At 40.0% G+C, this 18,278-nt stretch overlaps 1 protein-coding gene, 1 long non-coding RNA gene and 1 pseudogene across 2 annotated transcripts in view; 1 reads left to right on the forward strand and 2 right to left on the reverse strand.

Moving 5' to 3' along the window:
* The window catches only part of LOC116044415, a 23,119-nt pseudogene extending 17,486 nt beyond the window's left edge, over positions 1–5,633 (reverse strand).
* The window catches only part of LOC116044414 (sodium/potassium-transporting ATPase subunit alpha-1), a 110,504-nt gene extending 103,588 nt beyond the window's left edge, over positions 1–6,916 (reverse strand). Inside the window, exon 1 of the mRNA XM_035998590.1 lies at positions 6,773–6,916. Coding sequence (XP_035854483.1) covers positions 6,773–6,784 — 12 coding nt within the window. The 5' untranslated portion in view covers positions 6,785–6,916. The remainder of the gene's footprint in view (positions 1–6,772) is intronic.
* The window catches only part of LOC116044418, an 18,069-nt gene continuing 912 nt past the window's right edge, over positions 1,122–18,278 (forward strand). Inside the window, exon 1 of the long non-coding RNA XR_004103664.2 lies at positions 1,122–1,478. This is a non-coding gene — a long non-coding RNA (uncharacterized LOC116044418). The remainder of the gene's footprint in view (positions 1,479–18,278) is intronic.

Consider the following 18,278-nt stretch of genomic DNA (forward strand, 5'->3'; position numbering starts at 1 on the left):
CTGGCCACAGGTGAGCAGGAGGAGGGAAAAGAGCTGGACAGAAAGAGTTGGACGGTGTGAAACGGAGGACGGGGGGGAACGATGGACCTGGGGAGCAGCTTTACACCTGTCTGTGGTCTAAGGTGAGGACCAGGGGTCTATTTCACAAAAGCAGAATTTATAAATCCAGGATAACTGAAAAAGTGAGACTTGGCCTACAGTGTAATCAGTGCAAACTGGCTTTGTGTGTTTCATTACAGCCAAGCCAGGCTGAGGAGGTGCGACTAGGTCAGGCCTGGTTGAAGTAATTTATATAGATAGATACACGTTCGCTGCTTTCTTTAACAGGCCGCAAGGTCAAGATTGACTGATGCTGAAATGGAGAATATGAGTTGCGCATACTTTACAAAGAGTGAGCAGCAGCTTCTTATGGAAGTATGAAGTGAAACATATTATTTGTAAAAAAGAAAAACGGTTGCTGCAGTAAAACAGCGAGAGAAAGCATGGCAGACAATCATTGACCAACTGAATGTTTACTTTTTATTTTTTTAATTTCAATAAACTGACCACTGCTCTTATTGGAAACTATCGTATTTATATTATTCAATTAGGCTTCTAAGGATTTGCACAAATTAACAGTTGTAGCTTACTCTTTGCCTTAAAAGTGAGCAGGAGATTTTACTCAGGAAATTTACCATGAAGATCAATTACTACCACTAATCCGCAATGCTATAATACGACCATGTATATTATGCGCAAACATCTTTGTCTGTCTCTCTCTCTCTCATTTGGACTATAATATAAATTTCCTGAGTAACATATTAACTTCCATTGCTCTCCAATAAAGGCAAATGACAAGTAACTCTTGGAATGGTTTCAGTTAAAGGTACAATATGTAATATTTCTGCATTAAAATGTCTAAAAACTATAGAAACTATATCTATGTTATATATATTGTTCAGAAGTGTACTTACACTATCCCATGTTTCCAACAATGTTCAAAAACAGAGAAATATCTAATTTTATTTCAATGACACAGGACGTTTCGATTGGTCGCCTGTCAGTGGCATCATATAACCTTTGACCCCTCTGCACCTGAACTAGTAGTAGTAGTAGTAGTAGTAGTAGTAGTAGTAGTAGTAGTAGAAAATCTTGAGCCTGGAGGATAGCTCAGGGCTTGTGACCTTCTCCATGTGAGGGAGGACATGCAGGAGGAGCCCACTCGGCAGGATTAGAGGCAGCATGTGAACCTTTTTTTTTTTCTTCTTTTATTTTCTAAACTTGTTTAATGTACAGGGTCCAAACCTATGAGAGGTGGAGGCTTGCCAGAGCCAGCCTATGGTGCGGTCGGGAGGAGGGACCAGCCAGAAATATTATCTGGCCACAGGTGAGCAGGAGGAGGGAAAAGAGCTGGACAGAAAGAGTTGGACGGTGTGAAACGGAGGACGGGGGGGAACGATGGACCTGGGGAGCAGCATTACACCTGTCTGTGGTCTAAGGTGAGGACCAGGGGTCTATTTCACAAAAGCAGAATTTATAAATCCAGGATAACTGAAAAAGTGAGACTTGGCCTACAGTGTAATCAGTGCAAACTGGCTTTGTGTGTTTCATTACAGCCAAGCCAGGCTGAGGAGGTGCGACTAGGTCAGGCCTGGTTGAAGTAATTTATATAGATAGATACACGTTCGCTGCTTTCTTTAACAGGCCGCAAGGTCGAGACTGACTGATGCTGAAATGGAGAATATGAGTTGCGCATATTTATTTTATTTGTAAAAAAGAAAAACGGTTGCTGCAGTAAAACAGCGAGAGAAAGCATGGCAGACAATCACTGACCAACTGAATGTTTACTTTTTATTTTTTTAATTTCAATTAACTGACCACTGCTCTTATTGGAAACTATCATATTTATATTATTCAATTAGGCTTCTAAGGATTTGCACAAATTAACAGTTGTAGCTTACTCTTTGCCTTAAAAGTGAGCAGGAGATTTTACTCAGGAAATTTACCATGAAGATCAATTACTACCACTAATCCGCAATGCTATAATACGACCATGTATATTATGCGCAAACATCTTTGTCTTTCTCTCTCTCTCTCTCATTTGGACTATAACATAAATTTCCTGAGTAACATATTAACTTCCACTGCTCGCCAATAAAGGCAAATGACAAGTAACTCTTGGAATGGTTTCAGTTAAAGGTACAATATGTAATATTTCTGCATTAAAATGTCTAAAAACAACTATATCTATGTTATATATATTGTTCAGATGTGTACTTACACTATCCCAAATGTTTCCAACAATGTTCAAAAACAGAGAAATATCAAATTTTATTTCAATGACACAGGACGTTTCGATTGGTCGCCTGTCAGTGGCATCATATAACCTTTGACCCTTCTAGCCAGCTAGCAGCCAGCCACTATGGTCACAGCAATCCAAACTCAGCCAGCACAAACTCTAGCGCAGGGCGACGCTAATGGCAGTTTAATGATCCGTAGGAAAACAGACATATTAGACCACAGGCACCCGAGTCTGGCTGAACACCAGTCATCCGTAACAGTTACGTCTCTGCAGGGGCAGGGCTAGAAGGGGGGCACGGGGTGGCACAGGCCCCACCCTGAAATATGACTGTCACTACGCTGCCTGTTATGCTGATTTTCCCAGCCCTTGTCACATGACCAATAAATGTTTCCATGATAACTATCCAAAATTCTGATACTATAGAACCAGCACTGGAATAGATTTTTTTGTTTTTTTTAAAGTGGCAGACTGAGTCTATAGAGAATTTGTTTAAAATGAAAACGAGCTAAATTAATAATGCATGTTATATTTTAGGTGATGTGATATTTTGTGATGTTTTATTGAGCATAATTACATTGTGTTGATCTATCCTATTCAATATATCCTTTATTTCTAAGCATAATTTCTACGCTGTATTCTGACAAAATGTCCCTGTTTACAGCTATTGTTTTGATTGAGAGACCCCTAGCAGCAGAAAATTACATATTGTACGTTTAGTGAGCAGTGTTTCGAAAATGTATATTTTAGACTATCATTCAGTAGACTATTGTCTGCTACGCTGTTTTATTACCGCAGCCGAGTTTTCTATGTCAAATATTATATGCTTTGCTTCCTCGTGTATATATATATATATGGACATAGAAAAGAAAGACACTGACAATACTAGATAATTAATTAAGCGATAAATTCAATGCACACTGTAAACATGACTGTAAACACAGTGTATTAGTGAGTATAGTATAAAAATATAGTCTCAGTTCACTGGACAGAATGCAAATTGTGTGCTAACAAGGACAAATAAAATGCACTTGTTAAAGAATATATAAAAAAAGAATCAACTCAACTAAAATAATTAACAATGTATTGGTTCTCTGACCACTCTGTCATTGTAGCAAATTATAGAAACACACATGTATGCGACATTATGTATTGCCCTTATCACTCACTTCATTGAAAACACATTTGCAACTTCATCAGCTATTTCTAATCATCTCAACAAGTGCTATAATATATTCATCAAACCTCTAACAACAATACGAACAGCAGTCTTCATAAACACAATATAAGAGACTGTCACATGAATAATTATACAAAAAATAATGGTCACAATGTTAACAGTACTGAACAGCAATATGCGGTATTTTAATGCAGGCTAGCTGCAAAAAATAATAATAATAATCTCCATGGAAGCGTGCCACTGCCTTCATGAAACCGAGTCAAGGCTAAATTCAGCCAGGATAACTGAAAAATCACGGCTTAATCCGCTATCTAGATTTTGTGAAGTAGCCCTCAGGTGTGTCTGTGTGGTCAGTGTTGTTTTAATCTCCCTCAAGTGTACCTAACCTCGTCCCCCCACCACACGCCAACCAGACGGAAGAAAGAGGATGGAGAGCAGAGAAAAAGAGACATGGGTGTGACCGCATGGGGGAGAGTTTGACATACAACGGAGTTGGACTGCTGACAGAGTCTGACGGCCAGAAGCAGGTGATGTAGCTTTGGATAAGCTGAACGTGACGAGGTGGGGGAAAGACTTGGTTCAACGCCTGTATAAGCTAAGTAAAGGAAAGTGACCAAGTGAACCGGACCTGTGTGTGTGATAAGAGTCTCTGTCATGAATGAAATGGAATGGAATCAGAGAGTTCAAGGGGCTCAATGGTGTTTTAAGCCCCCAATGTCAACTTCAAGGCAGCGCTGCGACTGTCGACTTCAAGGCACCTAAGCCTAACCCTAACAATTGCCTAATCCTAGTGCCTTCCAGGCAGTGCTGCCTGGAAGACGACCAAACACTGTACAAGGGCCAGACAGGGTCAGTGTAACGCGTATCAGTTCAATTTTCTAAGCACAAACAGACATTTGGAAAAACAGAAAAATGGGTTCCAATATCCAATTTTTCATTTTTTTCCCGCCTTGACAAATTAAAAAATTGGATCTTTAAACTGTTTTTCCAATTTTCTCTTTTTATTCAGAGGATCAGAAATTTAGAAAATTACAAAATTGCATCTGAGCTCCAATTCAATAGGCCTACTGCAATGGTATTCTCTCCCTCGTTCCGCCTAGCTACGTCCCACCCCCCCACTCGAAACCATCAGTTGCAAGCACCTCTGACCCCAAAGTCTATCAGTTTTTAGTTTTTTTTGGTCCATATGCAGTTAATGACCTGCATATTCTGCAAAGTAGAGAAAGAGAATACCATTGTAGTATTGAATAATTGGAGCCCAGACGCAATTTTGTAATTTTCTAAATTTCTGATCCTCTGAATAAAAACAGAAAATTGGAAAAACAGGTTAAAGATCCAATTTTTTAATTTGTCAAGGTGGAAAAAAATTAAAAGGAAACTGAACTGATAAGCGTTACACTGACCAGACAGAACTCCCCCAACACTCCCCAAATCTTGAACAATTTGTATTACTCATAGAACTATTTGGACTGTAGCTCTGTCATTTTAAGAACTATTAACAGTGCCTGTCTTTTATTTACTTTAGTTTTTTAGACAGATTTTAATAGAAGTGGATTATTTTAAATGTCATAATCAGAATGAATTCATGTTTTAACCTCTAAAATAATGTGTCTGTCTCTTCGGTTGCCGCAGTGTTGCTCCCCACCCAAACAAAGAACCCTAAACTAAAAAAAACTGCCTGTGTTCCAAAGAGACTATTAATCATGATGACACCTGTACACTAGAAAATTTGAAAAGTTAAGACCGGCATTGCCAAAGTAAATGCTCCCCCAGTTGCCTGCAACTGAACTCATTTAACGAACATGGTTTTAACCTATGAGAGGTGAAGGCTTAACAGAGCCAGCTTATGGTGCGGTTGAGAGGAGCGACCAGCTGGCCACACTTGAGCAAGAGGAGGGGAAAAAACCAGGAGGACTGTGCAACGGAGGAGGGGGGGACGATGGACCTGGGGAGCAGCATTACACCTGTCTGTGGTCTAAAGGGAGGACCAGGTGTGTCTGTGCGGTCAGTGTTGCGTATATATCTCCTTCAAGCGTACCTATGTGTACACTGTGATGTTTGTGTACTCACCAGGTCAACTTCTTTCTTCAAATCGTCCATATCCTTCTTTGTTTGATCTTTCTTCGTTTTCTTGTCCCCACCGTCTGAGGTTGCCGCCAGTTTGTACTCATCTTTCCCTCTCTAGATTGAAGAAAGTGAAACAAAATAAGATTCTGAATAAGACTGAGCACATGTGGCGAGTTTGCTCTGAGGCTTGTTTTTAAATTGCAAGAGCAAGAGCAGCATGCAGTGTCAACTTTGCTATTCAATAAAATGAATGTTAATCGTTGTTAGAAGGATTGTGAATGGTTCTCATAAATATCTCTTATTGAAGAGTTTCAAGAGTTCCTTAAAACTGAAAAAAACAAAGGTGAACACTTGCACAGCAGATTTCGAAACTAAGGTACTATGGTAAGGTATGGTAAGTTTTTTGGCCTCTTTATTTTAATGACACTGCATTTTGCAATTGACAATTCAATATGCAAAGTGGCAATGCAATCCTCAATTCAGTGTAAATTATTTTGAGTAAATATTTGAATTAACGGTCAATCAATCAAGTACCAGCCAGTCAGGGGCAGAGTAGGGTCTTTGCAGAATTTGGAATTCGGCCCACAGCTGCTAACATGTATTTATAATACATTCATGCAAACACGGCCATGGAAGAACTTGTTACAGCTCAGTTCAGACCAAATATCTGCTACGAGACGAGTTGAAACTTTCAACAACTTGGAATGCGCCAGTCTGCAACATTCTAAAACCTGCCAATTTGCACCAATGCAACTAGACGAGATGGTGTATCGTCTTCATAGCAACGACTCTCTGTACTTCGTTTCTAACTTCCGACTTTTCAGTTGTTTTTTTTGTAGCTGAATACCATTTGTAGCATCTTAAAATATAAATGAGTAGTGAGACACTTGCTACACTTGCATTTCTAGTGGTAATAAAACGGCGAAAACGACATTTTATTTCTCTGATTCATGGCTTTGTTCTAACACAGCGCCCTCTCTGCAGTCCCTCTCTAGCTCGCTTGACCATATACCATGTTCGCAGGCGCTTGATGAGCCTCCGTCCAAAACACTGCGATTTTGACCATTTGACAGTTTGTGTAACTCATGGATATAAAACAGCTGGATGTAACTGACTTAACCAGCTGACTTTGCTATTGGCTGTTGAAACAGATGACGTAGGTCGGTTAGGTTGTCATTTGAATAAAGAGGCCAACAAACTTCTATGAGAAAGTAGTCCAAAACATGTGACAAGGCTCCAATACTTACTCCCAGCACCATGGTTGCAATGCAAGTCTGACAACTGTCAATTTAGTTGCCTTTTTAAATTGCAACTTTCCTCCGCCTCTCTCACACGCATACCCTCTCTCTCAGCCCTGTTGCTTCCTGTCTTCTGCCCTCCCCAGAGCAAGGCAGATTGCTTCACATTAGCCTACCTATATACCCATGACTGTCTCACCTGCCCTGATAGGAGGAGTTTGGAGGGTTGAGGGGGGGGAGGGGGGAGGGGGGGAGGTTGAAACCGGTGATGAGTAATGTTGGGGACAACAAGTGACAGAGTTTGGGGGGGAGGAGAAAGGGGTCAAACCAGGGGACACATAGACTTCTGTTTCACTGACAATGTGAAGCGTTTTGACAATGTGACTTCAGTTTTGAAATGATCAATACATAATTATTATTGCTATTATTATTATTATTACAATTACCACACACACACACACACATAATAACTGATGGTGACAAGGACTTAGTTTCAGTGTCATACAATTTCCTCCTTTTATATTTAAGGAAGGGCTGTCTGTATCATGTAAAGATCTATCAGCATACAACAAACTTATAGAATGGATAATTATTAGATGAGGAGCCTACGATCAAAATTACAAAGTTACTGTTTAAGAAAGGACATTTTTTTCATGTAGTGGTCAATTTTGAGATGTTTGTCTATTTTGCTTCCATGTCTTCTTTTACTTTAATGGAAGAAAAACTTCATGTTCATGGGGTTTGTTTTAGGCCTATACACTCCGTCTGTTTGCATCTGTAGATTTCTATTAAATTAACCAAACAAGCTAATCTGCATAGTTAAATAACATTTTAGTGGAAAAAGACTCCTGATGTAAGTCACTAACTGGGGAAGTTCTGTGGTGAAATGTTTCAGTTATTTTGTTTATCGTATTCACCAGTGCCTTGTCAAATGTGTGCAAATTAGCGGGTTTTAATTGGTTAACGCCTAATTTGCATATTCATGTAGCAATTGTGCATTTGACTGTATTGACTGAAACTTGATATATGAACTTGAATGAAAAGTCTGAATATACTGAATGAAAGTCTGAATATATGGAATGCAACTCGAGAATATTGAATGAATTCTGATGTCTTCAAGGCTCTGGCACCTTCTTGTGTTTTCGATGTGATTAATCCATACGGACGTTGCTGCAACAAGTGTGACACTGTTTGCAAATCAGCACGAAATCCAGGTTCACTCATAGGGGAGAAGATTGTAGTATGGGCTTTAGTGAGGGGCACCTGTTAGGTTGAGGTATTTTTTAAGATTTACCCGATAAGCAGGAAATGGCTGGTCTGTAAGGGCCCTGACACACCAACCAGACGGGCCGACCGTCGGCAGAAAAGCCAGTTGGACTGATCAGTCGGGTCCCGAGGTCCAAAAAATGCCTCAGAACACACTGAGGCGACGCCGACTTGAGCGTACGCTCTGCGCATGCACAAAACGTAATACGTCTCCATACCAGCAGGCGGCGCTGCTCTGTATTGTTTTCATTAACAGTCTGATTATTTCCCAGAAAATGAAAACCGGCAGCTGATTGGACGAACGCGCCACGTGGTTCTTTTTTCTCCGGAAATTCACAGCCAGACTGTCATGGCGGCTTGTTCAGAATACGATCTCATATTGTACTAAAATAGCTTACCGAAACGTGTTTCTGAAAACATTTTAAGCGAGAAATAGGCCATGCAGTTGCTGAATCTGTCTTCATTTCAGATTGACAAAGGTCAGTTTAAAAGATTTTTGTCAGATTTTGAGCGGCTCATCCGCTCCCCATTTCCGGGCGAGTCCCGACTGCCCTGTCTCCGACTGAACATGTCGGGTCGGCCCAAATGAATGCCGACGGCTCCTCGGACGGAAAACGGCACGGGACACACGGAACAGACGCGAGTTACGGACCTCACCAGACGGCCCGACGCCCGATTATCGGGCTGGTGTGTCTTCTCTCTAAGGTTTACTACATTCGGTCTTCCATGATGAAACAGCAAATACATTTTTTCATTGGTACTGTTGATGTTGTTGCATCAACAGATAGCAACAGTACAGGTTAATTACATTGAAAACACAGGATGGTGCCTCTTGGTATGGTACTCTTGATGATGTTAAGATTTCACATATTCACATTAATTTCATATGTTCAGACTTTTATTCAATACAATCCGACTTTTATTCGATATTTTCATACTTTCATTCAATATATCCAGACTTTCATTCCATTCCATATACTCTTTATATATATATATATATATATTCTTTATATCCTTTGTTATTCCTTATTCATGTAAACGACATGCCAGCTGCAGTCAAATGTAAGCTGTTATTGTATGCCGATGACTCCTTACTACTAGTGTCTGGAAAAGACATCTATCAAATTGAAGACTCTCTTAGTGGAGAGCTGAAAAATGTTAGAGAGTGGCTAATAGACAATAGACTGTCATTGCACCTAGGGAAATCTGAGTGTATTCTATTTGGCACCAGACGTAAGCTACAAAAGGAACCTGCGCTAAAAGTCACATGTAACAAAAAGCAAAGCAAGCAAAGGATACTGTTACATATCTAGGTATTACACTGGACCAGACACTGTCAGGATATTCCATTGTAGAGAAATTACTGAACAAGAGTGCCTGCAAATTGAAATTCTTATACCGTAATACAAGGCAGTTTGTCTCCAAAATAAAAAAAAATCCTTGTCTCAGCACTCATTCAGTGCCATTTTGACTATGCATGCTCAGCATGGTACAGTGGCCTGACGATGAAAATGAAAAATAAGATGCAGGTTATGCAAAACAATATGATCCGCTTCATACTGTCTAAACCTTCCAGGTATCATGTTGGAATAAATGAGTTTAAGAGGGTAGAGTTCCTGCCTGTAAAGCTTAGGGTTGAACAACTTAAACTCAATCATATGTACAATATCATTAATGGTGTAGCCCCAAAGTTTTTGGGATTTCAGATTCTGATGGTGCACACTCAACATGCCCATGAGACTAGGGCCAGTGTCTGTTCGTGTAAGGTACCATGTGTGAACAGTGAAGCAAGAAAATCCTTTTTTTATACAGGAATTATTTCATGGAATAGTCTTCCACTTAATATTAAAATGACAGAAACAAAAAAAGGATTTTAAACATAAAGTTAAGGTTTACTCGTGGAATAAAATAGATAATTAGGGGAAAATAGACTCTAGACTGGGACCGGGTAATTTATTACTTTGTAGCTCATGGTGTTTTATCTGGTACTTTTGATGTGTAGTTTTTGTTTTGTTGTTGGTTTTTTTACCCTTCGAAGGGCTGTGTGTGTTTGCATGTGTTGTCTGTCCTGTTCTCTTCCATCAGGGACCATGTTGGAAAAAAGTGTTCATCGCTTTTACATGTTATCCCTTGGATCCTTTTGTCTCGCTATATCCATAAATAAACCAAACCAAACCAAATATACAGACTTTCATTCAATATTTTCAGACTTCCATTCCATATATTCAGACTTTCGTTCAATATAATCCGACTTTAATTCCATATATTTAGATTTTCATTCAATATTTTCAAACTTTCATTCCATATATTGACTTTAATTCAATATATTCAGTGTCATTCCATATATTCAGACTTTCATTCAATATAATCCAACTTTCATTCCATATATTCAGACATTCATTCAATACATTCAGATTTTCATTCAAAATTCACACACATATATACATATTCATGTTTTTTTTTTTTTAAAAGCTGAAAAAGGGAGGGTGCCCCCTTTAATGTCTATGTGTGCACGTGCCAGGTTTCGATTCTATTCATTTTTTTTTAAAATTTTAATATAATAATTTAACGTAAGAGATAAAAGGACTGTTGAGAAAAAAACGATTGAGAAAAACCTTACAGTCATTGATGTCAGTGGCCATTATGTCAGTAGCCGTAGATGTGTGTGTTTTAGGACCTGTCTCTTTAGCTTCATAATGACTTGGGAAATCAACCTTGAACACAGGAGCAATGTCTCTCCTGCATCAATAAAAACAAAAGAGCAAACCATTATTGAGCCTAAGTCGCTTCATCAGTTTTTTTTGCGGCTGATGGGGGTTTCAGCTCCATAATTATTGTGTTATACCTTCTTGTTTAACCCTAAACAACGTAAACATGTTTAGACGTTTAGTAAACATGGCCTTCGGAATGTCATTGTAGTACAAGAAGTAATAGTGTTGTTATTAGGGTAAACATTTAAGTGGCAAGTAAATCATTCAATAACCGTAGTTCTAGACATCAACTAGCACAACGCAAGACACAGAACAAAGTGTTGGTTCACTCACATTAGAAAATTACGTTTTCTAGTTGGATACAGTCACACAGATAGTTTGGGTTTTGCGTGTAGAAATTTTCAAATATCATTAGAATTGGGGAGGAGGTTGACATGTCAAACTCTCAGCAGATACAAATGTAACTGTCTGCATGGCTAAATACCACTAGTGGTGCGTGAGATAGTAAGCTTTTTGTAATTTGGGTAAACCGCTCCTTTAACAAAAACAATGAGTTACATTTAAATACATTGTGTCTCTTCTCTTTGTCCTGCTTCGCTCTGCTGTTTCCTTATGGGTCTGTAAATGAGTGCAGAATATTAAAAAGCTACACATTTTTGTACTCCTTCTGGCTATAGGGGCCTGAAATGTACATATAAATGGTCCTTCGGCTTAAAGTGTATAGCACATTGTATATCAATATTTCACCCCGCTGCAGGTTGCCCTATTCAAACTGTCCTGAACTTTCAAAACCATCAGTGTTATAGAACTGTTACTACTTGATAGAAGTCCAGCACCTATTGACACAGAGAAGAGGAGAGACACAAATAAATACAGCTGATGACAGTCAGCATCTATCCAAAGAAATACCAGAAGAGAAAGAGATGATGATTCCAACACCACTAACTGAGATTGTTATTAACCCTCCTGTTATCCTCAAATGTACTAACACCCTTAATCCTTGGGGTCATTTGACCCCAGCAATTTGTCTAGAAAGTACCCATCTATCAAAAAGTGAGTTAAAACAACAATGATTGCCATCAAGTAATACAATCTGACTATCTGTGGCGACTTTCCCACACTAAATTCAAATTCAGCGCACAATTAGTGATGCTTTCAGTCAGCAGCGGTTTGTCTTACCCTGTCTGCCAGGTGGAGCTTGGCAGTGCCGGTTATGCTGCGTTTGATTGTAATTGGAAACTTCCGACGAGGAAAGATGCCGGGTGCTACATTTCATTACTGCTACTCACAATGGCGGACCAACAGACAGAGAATGAAGACCGTTCAACTTTGAGTCCAAATTTTTAAAAAAATACACTAAAAAATAAACTCCCACACCAAGAAGACCGAGCTGATGCTGGCTGAGGTGACATGGCAACCTCTTCCGTTGACTGCAACCGGTCTATGTGCAGCTCAGGTGGGACACAGACACCTGAGGCCCGGTCTGTACTACCTGGAGCGCCACTTGCCATCCCGTACCTGTTCACTCCCTACCCCGGGCTTCTGGCCGGACCAATCCGTACCTTCTTAGAGAAGGCAGCACCACCAACAACAGCCCCCTTATGTACTCAATAAAGGGTGTAAATGTTGTCTAGCCTTGGGAGTTTTTCTTTCCTGCGCATGCTGATGCTCAGGTTGGTTTAGATGTTAGCAATGTTGTGTCAGCTAATATTTTAGCAACGTGAGGCACTGCACTCGGGTCGGAGGGGACAGTCGGCCCTTTCCTCCCCGGGTGAGGCGTATAAGGGAAAGGCGGTGCTGGCTGCTCTTCCTCAGCCTCTACTTCATCAGCATGTGAAGGCATCACGCAGGTTAGAGCTGCCAATCTACCGACGACCCACAGTCGACACCTGCCTGAAATGACATCTTAGCGCCAAAGCTGCCGCTAGAAATACCCCCCCCCCCCTTATAGATCCTGAATACCCTTTATGCGACTATGACAAATATGCAAATTACCACAAAATCCCTGATTGACCTAACATTTTAAAGAAAGCTCTTTTTGGTGCTTGAATGACTTCTTACAGAAGCTTTTTTTTTTTTTTTTAGCAGTTCCTCACCTAGGGCGTCCAATGGGAAAAAATGATCACATGTAATTCTATGACCTGTGTCCTTCTGCCATGTCTAATATCGCCCTCATGCCCTTATTCTCTCTTCAGGTGCGTTCCTAGTTTACACCTGCATACTCAAGAGATAGCTGGACTGTGCGTGCTGCCCATATTTTTATATCATATTTGTCCTGATTGTTTGGTATGTCTTGTCTGAATGTGCCAACTTAATGCAACCAGACATTCATCCACAGTCACGTGAGGGCCTGGATTGTAAAGAGAGGGTCATTTCTGGACCCACTTGTCCCATACATCCTTTATTGCTGTGGCTTTGTCACAAAGTGTATGACACAGGAGGACACATTGAATGTCTTCAGAAACATGGTGCCTGGAATTATTGCCCTTCCAGTGTCAGCATCATGCAAGTGGGTCACATCCAAGTCTTTCCAACTGTCCCAATACAGTTCAAATAGGAAGAGGGACCATGATAACTTTCCATTTTTGGAAGGGTAACGTGTCCACTGGAGGCTAAGAGAGAATACAATCTGCTGGTGGTTGAGAGATAACAGGAGGGTGAACACCAATAGTCTCATTCTCATCAGAGGAGGATGCCTCACAATCAGGGTCCTCCTCAACATTATCCTCATTCTCAGACACATCCTCCTCTATATAACCCCAAAAAGCTGTGACAAAACCTCATTGGCAAAAACAACTTTGCTTAGAGGTCATTTTCAATGGAGAGAGTATAAAGAGGGAGCCCACAGAGAACCAAGAGAAATGGTTTAGAAGGCTGCAGTACAAACTGTTATATTTGTCCCACCCCTGTGTTGTGTGGAGAATCAATGTCCTCGCAGGAACCATATTTCCCCTCCCTCATGTTGTGGGACATATCAGGGGTTCTCGCAGTACTATGGTTATAGCAGTTTAGGGCTCTAAAGATTATAAAATTGCATGTGACAGTGACCTCAATATCAGCCTAAACAACCTAAATAAATGAGCGTAAAATGTTCATATTTCCAATATGTTTTATACAGCTAAAACAGCATGGGGTAACGTTTACCCCAAGGAACACCAATGTGTACAAAATGCGGACAGGACATTGGAAATATATCATGTTAATTTGACGTTTACATGGTTGTCCCCGTTAAATGAGGAAAAGTCATTCAATACAAAACAAAATATGAGAAGCACTTTTTTAGGGATCTTAAACATCGTTTGGGGTCGATCTTTTAGTTAAACCGAGCTCTGTGGTGTGTCAGAGAGACACAACTGACTTTGAAAACCAAGAATATACCATTTACAGTTTTTCTCAATTGTTATGCTGGTACTTGAGACACAATGACCACAAGCTGTAACTCATGTCCCAACCGCTTGAACCAATTCTTCTAAAATACAAGCACATTTCCTGCTTTACACTCAGATTTTAGTTCTAAACCACACTTTTTTTCAAACCACTACACACAATTCTCTACATTTGTCACAATCTTCTTACATAACTTCTCTCTCATCTCGTTCACATGCAACACACTGACATTGAAAATGCTAAGCTTAAATTTCCTACTATTCACTCTGAAGCCTCACATGGGCAGACATACGTTGCACAATTGTTTAATTAGCAATCACAGCTTTAGCAATCAAAAGGCCACACATGAGCTCTTCAGTTTTGGCCAAGGAGAGAGAGGCAAGAGGAGTGTGAGTACAGTTAGAGAAGGAGGACGAGAAGAAGGAAAAGCGAGACCAAGATGAGCCAGACGAGTCTCTGCTGAGCTTACAGTCAGCACAGGATCACCACAGGGCTGTTGCCTCAGCCCCAAACTCTTCACCCTGTACATGTTTTTATCTTCTGTAGACTTGACTACTGTAACGGTGTCCTTATAGGTCTCCCTAAAAAAATCAATCAGACAGATGCAGCTGATTCAGAATGCTGCTGCCCGAGTCCTCACTAACACCAAGAAAGTGGATCACATCACTCCAGTTCTTATGTCTTTACAGTGGTTTCCTGTGCCTCAAAGAATAGATTTCAAAATACTTCTACTGGTTTATAAATCACTACACTGTTTAGGGCCAAAATACATTTCTGATCTGCTTGTAAACTATGAACCACCCAGACCTCTCAGATCGTCTGGGATAGGTCTGCTTGCTGTCCCCAGAATCAGAACCAAAAAGTGGGACACAGTGTTCAGTTTTTATGCTCCACATATCTGGAACAAACTTCCAGATAACTGTAGGTCCGCTGCAACTCTAAGCTCTTTTAAATCAAGGCTGAAGACCATTCTTTTTGATGTTGCCTTTCTTTAATTTATTGTACTGCACTGTGTATTTTATCCTTGTTTTTTATCTGTTTTTAATTTAGTATTCATTTCTAACTGCTTTTTAATGTTTTATGTAAAGCACTTTGAAATGCACTGTTGCTGAGATGTGCTATATAAATAAAACTGCCTTACCTTGCCTTACACCTATGACTGTGTCTGCAACCAGGACAACACCACCATCATGGAATATGCTGATGACACACCATCCTTGGTGGTGTCATCAGCATGAGGGGGTGGGGGGTGGGGGGTAGTCAGGTTAGAGGAGTCTGGTAAAGGACGCTCTTGTTTATGGAAAGGAAGAATGACCTCATCCTCAACACAGACAAGACAAAGAAAATAATAATGGACTTCATGAAGAATCCTCCCCCTCTGCAGCCTCTCACCCTCAGAGGGACTGAGGTGGAGAGGGCTGACAACTACAAGTTGCTGGGCCTGCAAGTACCATCTGACTTGAGCCTGACCTTGAACACAAATGTCACAGTGAAAAAGGCCCAGAAGCGGCTGTACATCAGGCTGCTCAGGAAAGCAGGACTGAGTCGTAGCCCTATCACCCAGGCCTTTAGAGGACTGATGGAGAGCATCCTCACTTCCGGTATCACTGTCTAGTATGGGAACACCAAACAGACAGATAGGAAGGCTCTCCAAAGAGTCATAAAGAACTGCAGAGAGGATTATTGGGAGTAAGCTTCCTTCCATGGACACAATATACACACAGCGATGCCGGGAAAAAGAGCAGAGAGCACCATTAGAGATTCACGCCACCCAGCTCACTCTCTGCTCAGACACAAACACTGCACGTACAGGCTCAGACACAGCAGAGCGGACAGCATCACTACATATAAAACACGGTTCTATAACAGTTTTTTTCCCTGCCACAGTCAGACCGATGGCAAAAACTAAATAAAACGGTGAACAATTCACTGTGATTAAATGTGCAATAATCCTCACTACTTCACTGTACTGTGAAATACTGTGCAATATTTGCAATATTTATTCTCGTGCCAAATGCAATATCCTCCACAGTTGTCACAGACCCATTACCCTTAGGATAGTGTACTTCTACGCTAACAGTCTGTTTTCTTTTTTGTTGGTATAGTATGTTCACAAGTTTCTGGTTTACAGTAGTACTAATACACCAGTCAAAGTATTCGTAATTTATTATCTCTTGTGTATGGTATCTAAAAATTGTTGTCTTATTTTATTTACCTTGTATAATCTTTTTCCATTCTGGACTGTTTGGGGTATGCACAAATAGCAAATAAATTCTCTGATGAGAGTCGGCCAGTTTGGTCTAATAATGAGGGAGGCTGGGCAGAAAGTACAACCAAACCTGAGCAGCTTCACAGTAACGTCTATGACTGCTTTTTTTTTTTTTTTTTTACACTGTATAGGCCTATACAGTATATTTTTCTATTAATATTTGTTCTGTATGTAGGACTTTTTGCCACATCCAGCTTTGTTTGATGGGATGTATACTATAGTTTGGGAGGAAATTTGTTGACATTTTTGTTTATATTACATCATATTTGTGTTTTTGTATGTGTCATTTGAACAGAAAATGACATTTTGAGAAGACATAACATTGTTTTAAAGGCAGAGATTTGTGGTGTTTTGCCTATTGTGTGTGTGTGTGTGTGTGTGTTTGTTTTTTGATTTGTGTGTAGAGTTCTGAGAATATGGGTTATGCTTTCAGAAAATGTGTGTAAAGAATTGAGAAAAACTGTCAAATCGATCCTACGGCTTCTGACCCGGAAATCATTCTCAGCGCGCCATCTTGAAGGACGTCCCAATTCCTAAAATGCACATCGTGTAGCGAGGCTCTACGGAGGAGGCATGTGAACAAAGAGGCGTGACAGAGAGAAAGAGGAAAAGAGGGGGGGAGATAATAGAGTTACAGTATCTCACAAAAGTGAGTACACCCCTCACATTTTAGTAAATATTTCATTATATCTTTTAATGGGACAACAGTGAAGAAATTACACTTTGCTACAATGTAAAGTATTAAGTGTACAGCTTGTATAACAGTGTAAATGTGCTGTCCCCTCAAAATAACTCAACACACAGCCATTAATGTCTAAACCGCTGGCAACAAAAGTGAGTACACCCCTATGTTAAATTCTCATAGAGGCAGGCAGATTTTTATTTTTAAAGGCCAGTTATTTCATGGATCCAGGATACTATGCATCCTGATAAAGTTCCCTTGGCCTTTGGAATTAAAATAGCCTCACATCATCACATACCCTTCACCATACCTACAGATTGGCATGGGATACTTTCTATAAAATCATCGCTCAATGCAAATCCAAACCATGCCAAGGTGAAGGGTATGTGATGATATGGGGCTATTTTAATTCCAAAGGCCAAGGGAACTTTATCATGATGCATAGTATCACGACATCTGTACATTCTTATCACATTATGCCACATTGCGAATTGAATTCAATGTAAATATAGAAGTTTTCTTGAACACTGTTCTGCTCATTGTTACTATGTTAATATAATAAAAAACATACATACAACACACAATGGAGGGAAAGACAGTGAGGAAGTGAACAACCACAATCAGTCAAATTTCCAACCGACTACATTATAAGAACAGTGTGTTTCTGAGCTTCCAGGATTTCCACTGCTGTATTATAACGGCACAAAGTAAGTTATTTAAACAAGTAGATTTAAAATTATTAAAAGACAGGAACCTTTTCTTGCACTCTAATCAGCTTTCTAGCCGGAAAACGTGCCTTTATTCACGGAAATTGTCACCTTTTTATGCTGATTTTCTTCGCGTCTGCTGTACTACAAACAGTGCACAACTTGTATATATTCCTTCACACACTCTAGATGCTTTACATTCCTTCATCTCGAAGGTTAACCTAAATCTTGATTAACTGAAGGAGGAGAACTATCTCATGTTCTATTCCTGGTGCATCAAAACAGACAGGATGGAAATTAAAATGACAAATCAGCAGACTTTAGCCAGCATTATTTCTCAAAAGATAAAGCATGTACACTGTGCTGTTAAAGCTATTGCAGTCCCACATTTTCAAGCATTGGCTGGTGACACCTGCAATTCCCTTGAGCGCATCTCTCTGACGCACACTGATGCTATTGCCATTTTAATGCAATCACTAATCCACCTTAGAAA

Source organism: Sander lucioperca, chromosome 24 (genome assembly GCF_008315115.2).
Source record: "Sander lucioperca isolate FBNREF2018 chromosome 24, SLUC_FBN_1.2, whole genome shotgun sequence".
In the NCBI taxonomy this organism is placed as follows: Eukaryota; Metazoa; Chordata; class Actinopteri; order Perciformes; family Percidae; genus Sander; species Sander lucioperca.